This window comes from Maniola hyperantus, chromosome 17 (assembly GCF_902806685.2).
Source record: "Maniola hyperantus chromosome 17, iAphHyp1.2, whole genome shotgun sequence".
Taxonomy (NCBI): Eukaryota; Metazoa; Arthropoda; class Insecta; order Lepidoptera; family Nymphalidae; genus Maniola; species Maniola hyperantus.
In genome coordinates, this window is record NC_048552.1 from 8,700,843 (window position 1) to 8,709,347 (window position 8,505).

Consider the following 8,505-nt stretch of genomic DNA (forward strand, 5'->3'; position numbering starts at 1 on the left):
CTTTATTTGGAAACACTTCTTCAAAAATCATTTCATTCATCATTTCATTTCATTTCAATTTTTCACAAACCAATACTTGGATCCCGGGATCCCAGTATTGAAAAAAAAATCGGTATTAATACCGACCGGTATTGAAAAAATCTGGTATTCGAAAGCCCTAGTAGGTACCTACATGTACCTATCTATTTATAATGTCCTACCTGCTTAAAAATTACCTACTTTAATTAAGTATTTGAGTAGAGGTACCTACCTACCTAATAAATTGATTGATTGACAAAGGTGAAACGGGAAATATGATAATGTAACTTTAAGTGTACCTAGACAATATGTTTTAGTAGGTACCACTATCAACCGAGTCACATTAAAAACCTGGGTAGTTTAACGAACCCTTCATAAAAACCTTTAGTTCGTATAATACCGCCATACACTTATTACCAACAACGAGCCAAAAAAATACTTGACGCTCTTGTCGTGTTGGAAACCTGTCATTTAGAACATGTTTGGTAAGCAAATAGGTGGCAGCGTCACGACATCCCTTTGCCATCGCGACACGCACCCCGTACCTAATATTTCCGGCCCTGCGATCCCTTTGATTGAATCAAAAATACCTAACCTACCCTACCTATAATCACGAGGGCTAAAGTAGACCTGTTCGAAGGGCCCACTTTATTAGTAATGCTCGTTTGTTATTTTTTCCTCTTAAAGAAGTTAAATTGTTTTTAGATTGAGTGAATTGACCGAAGTCACCCTATATTGTTCTCGTAACTACTGATGTGATAAAATTGCTTTGTGTGATAGTTAGGTATGTAGATACCTTCTATAGAAGATGCGTAGGTATACCTACGCCATTCTTCGCGAATCGCGCAGCACATAAAATAAACCGAGTTATTGGTAGTGATAGCATTGATCAATGTTTATTTTCATATGGTCGGTCGCTAAGACGTCCCACGTTAAACAAATAAAAAGCAGAATATTGCAAATACATATCGAGTTCCGAGGCCATTCGCAGCATGCGCCTCGCAGAACTATGAAAATGTCGTGCCTCAGCATTCGACAGCCGGCACAACAGTTGATCCGGAACAGCCATACCTACACACACGCACACTATACACAGCATACAATAAAGTCGGGTGCCCGAGGGGTGGCGGAGGCGCCGGGGGACGGGAGTCGTTGTGACGAGACTATGCAGTTTGCACCGCGGCCTCTTCCAACCTTCACCAACTTGCGCCCGTGTTCTTGGGAATCGTTTTAAATTCAAGAACCGCAGAACACTTTCCGAGCGACAATCTGCCTTATTTACAAGACCTACGAACGAAAATGACACCGGCAGGATACCATAAGTCATTTCGAAAACGACCGCGCTAACAGCTCGCCGCGAGACTTAAACCCTCGGCGAGTGACGGAAAGTTGAGAATCGCATAAATAATTCAGAAATAGCAGGCGACCTGGGTGTGAGTGCGGAGGTGAGAAATACATTAGTGGTACCGTTTTCCATTGGTCGTTGCTCCTGTGTTGATATTAAGCAGTCCACGTGGACTGCTTCGTGGTTGCTTGTCTCGTTTTTTTCGGCGGGTGGCTCGCTATCCATCCCATTCTATTCTACAACGAAACTTGGAATGTCATGTCCGGAGTCGTTCAGAAAGTCGTGAGCGTGCATCGTGCTTCGAACTTGGTCTTTATTACAAAAGAGAGTATGTTTAAGCAGGCGAACTTCTACATTGCATTTAATTCTCATCATTTTATGGCTCAGAGTGGAACTGAAGCTTTATTGCTTTATGTTTTTAAATTGATGTGATATTGATAAGCATTTTTAAGTCAATTAAGGTTGTAAGCTAAAAGCGGTTGTTGCTACATTTAAATTATCGTCCGGCATTCAAATAACGCCACTTTTTTCGTGTCGGCACGATTTTATTTATAGTTTATAGTTATGTGTTATGGGTGAAAATAATAATATGTGATGTGTGGGCGATATACTTACCTAATAGGTACATCCTATAAGCCCATATCGAATTAATAAATAGGGCACCGTTCAATAATTTAGGATACAGTACCCGGCAGAAAATATTGTACATTTAGAAAGAGATAGCGGTTTTGTAGAGCTTGTCTCTGTCGTTCAGACCCACAAAACGTCACATAGGTATGAGTGACAGAGACAACGCTCTACGAAGCCGAAACCTCTTTCTAATAGCCGATGTAGGTACCTACAATATTTCCTGCCGGCTACGGTACTTAGTTACGGATATGCCGATATCAATGGTGAGTTAGATAGATATTTATCTAGGTTACCTACCTACCTATTATACCTACGATGTATTTTGGACAGGTCGAGAATCGAAATGGCAATCGGGGTATGAGGCAAGGGGTCGCCCCACACACCCGCACGTCACCCGCGCGCTATCCCGTACCGGATTAGCGCAGGGGCTGTGCGGGGCGTCCCCACACCGATTGCCATCTTGACATGTCGCGTACTATATAGCTATCGTAGATAGAGTAATAAAGATAGATGCAGGAACGTTTGCTTTCTCATTCGCACTAAAAATTATTTACTCTACGCCTATAATTATTCTATCTACGATAGCTATGCTCTGGTTTGGGCTTTGGTACTAAATACTTTTAAATTTTTATTTGGAGCGTTTAAAAATATGCACCACGAAAATATGAAATTAGGTTTAGGTAGGTATAAAAATTCTCAATCTCAATCTTCTATCGTTGAGCCATCTATGAATTATTACAGAAAACTATACAGAAAAGAATAATGACGAGTCATCTAGTGGCAAAGTGTATCATTATAGTTCGTATCGTAGTTCAATATATTGTCAATAGATGGCAAAATGCTTAGAATCTGAAAATGAAAAACAATATCTTTTTAATTATTATTTACGTTTACATTTTTAAATTATTGAATTATTGATAATAATTGTTTTTGGAGGTTTTTGGGCTTTAAAATAGCGTAGTCTGTGGTATTCTCTATGGTCATTACTTGTCAAGCATTGTCAAGTTTGATTTGTCAGTGACAAGTGACAGTTTGTGAGGTCAATCGGTGAGGTCTCAGTGAGGTCCACCGACCAGAGTGAGGTCAATGATCAGTGATGGATCAGTGATCAGTGGCTTTTATCATGAAAATTAAAACAATAAACGACATTAAAATCTGTGGCACTGGAAAAGCAACAAATCAAGAAAAGAAGAAGAACAATAAAAACCTGTGATTGTGAATAAAAACAACAAACTCTCTTTGAGTTGATAAAAAACTAATAAGTTTGCCTAAGTGAGGGGGACTGGGACATATTTTGAGTTTTGACTTAATATAACTTTAGGAATAGGAAATAGGTATGATTTTAGATTTGGAATTTGTCACATAACACGAGCATACAGTAGGTAGTAGGTACCTACCTAGCTAGCGTATTGTTATTGTAATGATTACGCCCTCGATTTTGTACTTCTATGCAGTAAGTTGTCCCTGCTTTTCGAATATATATATTTTTCTTAAAGCTGAAATAAGTTTTTCAAATCAACACGTCTGTGGTTGTGGTGCACTGTTCCTGATAAATTATTAGCAACAGTGAGCTTCGAATAAATTGCTTGCCTGACATACTCTAATCTTAATTTTAATTAGGAAATAAAATAACCTTACAATGTTTTTCAGATGACACAATGTCTCCAAAAGTAATTTTGCTTTTCAGTGGTAAGAGAAAATGCGGCAAAGATTTTTTAACTGATCGGTTAAAAGAAAAGTGAGTACAATCAATTGCATCACAATTCTCACTACAGTACTCTGCAATCTGCTATAGATAAATCTGACTGATATTTTACCTACAGTTCAAACTGCTGGATCTAGAAACTTGAGATTCTCTATAAAATTGTAGACCCCCACTAAGAAAGAATTTTCCAAAATTCCATCCAAACAATACCAAGGTGGGGCAATAACAATAAAATACCAGGATAAGTCAAGAATAATTATATTGCATTAGATGCCCGCATGAATTATTCAGGTTTTAAAAATCTTGTGGAAACTTTGATTTTCCAGTATAAAAAGTAGTCAATGTGTATCACCAGGATGGTACCAAGTAGAGAATGTCCGGAACTTTGTCCATGTGGATTTAGGTTTTTAAAAATTTATTTTTCAAAGATTTAAAAATTTCTATTTTAATGATTTTCCTGGATCAAAAGTAGCTATGTTCTTCACTGGGACGCAAGCTATCTCTGTACCAATGTTCATCAAAATTGGTTAAAAATAGATGGTCTGTGAAAAGCCAGCTGACAGACAAATGGAAACTCTCATTTATATTATATATATGATGGATATGGATTGAGATGAGAGATTTGAGAGAGATGGATGAGATTTGTAATTTGTATACTATTAGGATTTCTGTATGTGTGAGTAGCTAAAAATATATGAAGGCTGTCTTAGATGCATTAAACACAGCATACACACACTGTTTTACCTTATTTAGAACTAGCTCGTCCTCACGACTTTGTCCGCATGGACTACACAAATTTCAAACCCCTATTTCACACCCTTAGGGGTTGAATTTTAAAAAATAGGGGTTGAATTTTAAAAAATGCTTTCTTAGCGAATGCCTACGTCATGATAGCTATCTGCATGCCAAATTTCAGCCCGATCCGTCCAGTAGTTTAAGCTGTCTGTTGATAGATCAGTCAGTCAGTTAGTCACCTTTTCCTTTTATATATTTAGATTATTTTTTTCTGAATTCCGATATATATAATTCCTGATGTGTCTAATTGAGTATTTTATGCTTGTACAAAGCGTCTTCAAATTGGCATGATGATAGTCAAATTAGTGACTTTTTTTATCAAACATCAAAGCGCTTGCTTGGTAGGGGGGCTTGTATGAAATACACATGTGAGGTCATACACATTTGACATAATTTGACGTACTTTTTTAGTTAAATCGATACTATAAAATGGTTAGCAAACTTAAAACTAGCTGCAAATGTGGATTTTACGAATTTTGGAAGACCCTCTATTTAATAATTACTAAAAAATAATTATTTTTTGACATAGGCATCATCCCTATTATTGTCTAGTGAATGTACATACCTCTAAGATGATTTTATTGACTGTTGCTCTTATAATTATAATATTATACCTATTTTAGATTTGGTGATAAGTGTGAAATAATAAAGATATCTAAGCCCATCAAAAACCACTGGGCCAAAGAGAACAATCTGAATCTGAATGAGTTGCTGAGCGATGGTGAATACAAGGAGCTGTACCGACTGGCGATGATCAAGTGGAGTGACGAGATGAGGGAAAAGGACTATGGTTGCTTTTGTAGGGCTGCTTGTGAAAATGGTAAAGTCTTTTGAATATTTAACAATAATAGGGATTTTCGTAAAAGAATATTCATGTATATGATCGAACTCTTTGATTTCCCGGAATAAAAAGTACCCTATGTCACTCTCCAGGTCTTTAACTATACCCATGCAAAAATCACGTGGATGCGTTGCTCCATTGCAACGTGATTGAAGTACAAACCAACAAACAAATACACTTTCGCATTTATAATATGGGTACTGATTTACAAATCGTTTCTATTATTTTCAGCTTTAGACAAACCAATATGGATTGTCAGTGACATCCGACGTGCAACCGACGTGCAGTGGTTTAAAGAGACATACGGAGACCTTATAAGAACCATAAGATTAATAGCAGATGAAGAAACTCGGATAGAAAGAGGCTTTCAGTTTAAATCTGGCGTAGATGATGTTGCTTCTGAATGTGGATTAGATAATTATAGTGAGTGGGATCTAGTAATAAATAATGGGAAGGAGAGACAGTCTTTAGAAGAACAATTGAACAATATTATGGAGTTAATACCTAATTTATGATACAATGGCGGCGATTCGGTTGTCTTTCTCTAAACTAAATTTAGAGTATCTGCCTCTTTTTCTTTTTAATATTGCTAAAAACGGACGGAACAGGAATTTTAGATTTAAAGACTAAATAGTGTGCCCTATATGAACAATTGACTCGCGACTGGCAGCTACAGTCACGAGGTTTGACATCTCAAAATTAAATTAAAAAGTGTCAAACTATGTCTGTCCCTTTAATATTACATAAATAAGAAGAGGATGTGAATACTCTAAAAAAGTGCTCGAATCAGTACCATTGTTATTTATAATATGGAAATGGTAACAAGAATTTCTTGAAAATCTGATCTCTCTATTTAATTATTATTTATAGGTTCTGAGTAAGGAGATAATTTTGTGGTGATGGATACAATTAGACTCAAATGCTATATGTATTATTTTGATTAATTAAGTTGTTTCAAGCTCAAGGATGTATTAAACACTAAACTATTTACTATGGTGTAATAAATAAATCACTATGCAAGTGACAAAATATGTTAGGCTTAAATGTAGGCTTTGAAAAACAGTTCATGTTTCAAAAAATTTGTGTTGACTATTCTAAGTTAAAAACGTAATTTTGTAACGGTATTTATACAGTGTTTGTATATTTAGTATTTTTTGAATATAAAATGGAATAACAGCATAATTATTAGGTACTCCTTATTATTTAACTTTTATACCTATCTCAAACTGTTTCTTTTAATAAGATGTTATTAAATAACACCCTCATTGGCCTATACGCCAGCTTATTTGCTTGCGGATCATGGGGTCCCAGGTTCGAGTCCCAAAAAAGTTATTGGGTGTTTCTATCAAGGGATTCATCTCGGTAGCACGGAATTCGGAAGGGAAAACGCGCCATGGTCTGAAAAAAAGCCCACAACAAACTCACCGGGGTCGTATTATTTTTATTATCACCACTTTACAATGTATTCATCATTATCATCATGATCAACTCATCGCCGTCTCACTACAGAGCACTGGTCTCCTCTCAGAGTAAGAAGGGGTTTGACCATAGTCTACCACAATGGCCAGGTGCGGATTGGCAGACTTCACACACCTTTGAGAACATTATGGAGAACTCACAGGCATGCAGGCTTCCTCACGATGTTTTCCTTTACCGTTAAAGCAAGTGATATTTAATTACTTACAACGCACATAAATTTACACCGTTACTTTTCTATCTTCTTAGGCACCTAATAAGTAGGCTTAGCTGTCTTAACGCTCAATAAAGCAAAATGCTACAGAGAAGCCATTGGAGTTAAGACACTTAAATAAAGAAGTAAAGGTGTAAATGTGCATCTTAGCGCAATAATTGTGACGTACGGTAAATAACGCGTTGAAGTCTGTTTTAGCTACAAAGAATCGTCAACTATACGTCATATGGTATTTATAGCCTGCATTTGCCCACTGCTGGACGTGGGTTTTTCTGAAAGCACGCCTTACACGGTCATCTAAATTCCTTTATTTAGAGAGAGATGGCTCGCCGTGAAGTGATTCATAATATCGTAGCATTTTAAAAAGCTTCGGTTTTTGGACGGTACCGCTAGATGTTGGTACAACGCGCTACGCCGTAGCAGTTCAAATGTTTGCAACAGATGGCTCTACGCGCTACTCGATTTGTAAATTGTGGAACCATTAGTCAAGTAACTCTTTTAAGATTTTTACTATGAAAACCTAATAACATAACATTAAAAAATAGAATACGAATGCAAAAAGTCTTGTATTCTCACTCTTACTTTTTATAATATTCCATATTAATATTATAAAAATCTTGAAGTGTCTGTCTGTCTGCTAATTTTTCACGGCCCATCTGCTTAATTGATATTGGCGAAATTTGGATATAGCTTATATTCCGAGGAAGGCTACTTTTTATCTCGGAAAATGAAAAAGTTCCCACAGGGTTTCTAAAAACTTAAATTCACGCGGATGATGTACCTATCTAACGAGCATCACCCAGTCATGAGTAAATGTAAATAAAGGTCACCTAAAGGTTAAGACTGAAGAGTGAGACATCGAGGTAGACCTTGATTTCCATAAAGATTTCTTGTTTAAAAAGATTCTGCGGTGAGCAGTAACCTTCGCTCTTGAGTTATGTTGGGCCTTCAGCGGCGCCTATGTAGTAAAATACCCACAAAAGTCGATTATGGGATCTTCTGACTAATCCATTTTTTAACTAAAGATGATCTATGTGTTTTCTTGCTAATTTTATTTTGTTTTTTTATTTTGTTTATTTGAAAGTAATCAACAGCGTAAATACATAATTATTATTTAAATTTAAATCTAGGTATAACAGAAGGCCAAAAGAGATTACTTAAAATTATAATTAAACTATTTTAACAGAATAGAGTTAGAATAAATGTAGGTATATACAATAATAAAATAAAATTACAACAGTGTGTGTATGATTGTATGTGTGTGTGTATGCGTGTGTGAGTGTGTGCTTATGAGTATGTGTGAGCGTGTGTGCATGTGTGTGTGTGTGTAAATGGGAGTGTATGATTGCATGCATATTTAGATGTTAGCTACTTTTTTTTTTGTTTTACGATGATAGTTTCTTAATTCCTTTTTAAATTTATTGTTTGATAGGTAAAATAAGTCAAACTCAGCGAACTGATTGTTATAAGTACGTACCAAG

At 36.2% G+C, this 8,505-nt stretch overlaps 1 protein-coding gene across 3 annotated transcripts; it reads left to right on the forward strand.

Moving 5' to 3' along the window:
- The first annotated feature begins 3,071 nt into the window (after nt 1–3,071).
- Nucleotides 3,072–6,510, forward strand: Pmvk (Phosphomevalonate kinase). 3 transcript variants are annotated; one of them, XM_069504314.1, is made up of 4 exons: nt 3,072–3,446; nt 3,644–3,731; nt 5,117–5,313; nt 5,566–6,510. In XM_069504314.1, exons 2-4 carry the CDS (start codon nt 3,652–3,654, stop codon nt 5,847–5,849), a joined length of 561 nt encoding a protein of 186 aa, XP_069360415.1. In that variant the 5' UTR covers nt 3,072–3,446; nt 3,644–3,651; the 3' UTR covers nt 5,850–6,510. The 3 variants fall into 3 exon arrangements, with proteins under 3 accessions (XP_069360415.1, XP_069360416.1, XP_034833290.1); XM_069504315.1 differs by having other exon boundaries at nt 3,681–3,731; XM_034977399.2 differs by having other exon boundaries at nt 3,072–3,327.
- Nucleotides 6,511–8,505: the final 1,995 nt, after the last annotated feature.

Excerpts from the sequence above, each read along its gene's own strand:
- Pmvk (XM_069504314.1), top strand. The coding sequence starts at position 3,652 with ATGTCTCCAAAAGTAATTTTGCTTTTCAGTGGTAAGAGAAAATGCGGC. Across the intron at positions 3,732-5,116 it reads ACTGATCGGTTAAAAGAAAA|ATTTGGTGATAAGTGTGAAA; the intron begins GTGAGTACAATC and ends TACCTATTTTAG. Across the intron at positions 5,314-5,565 it reads TAGGGCTGCTTGTGAAAATG|CTTTAGACAAACCAATATGG; the intron begins GTAAAGTCTTTT and ends TATTATTTTCAG.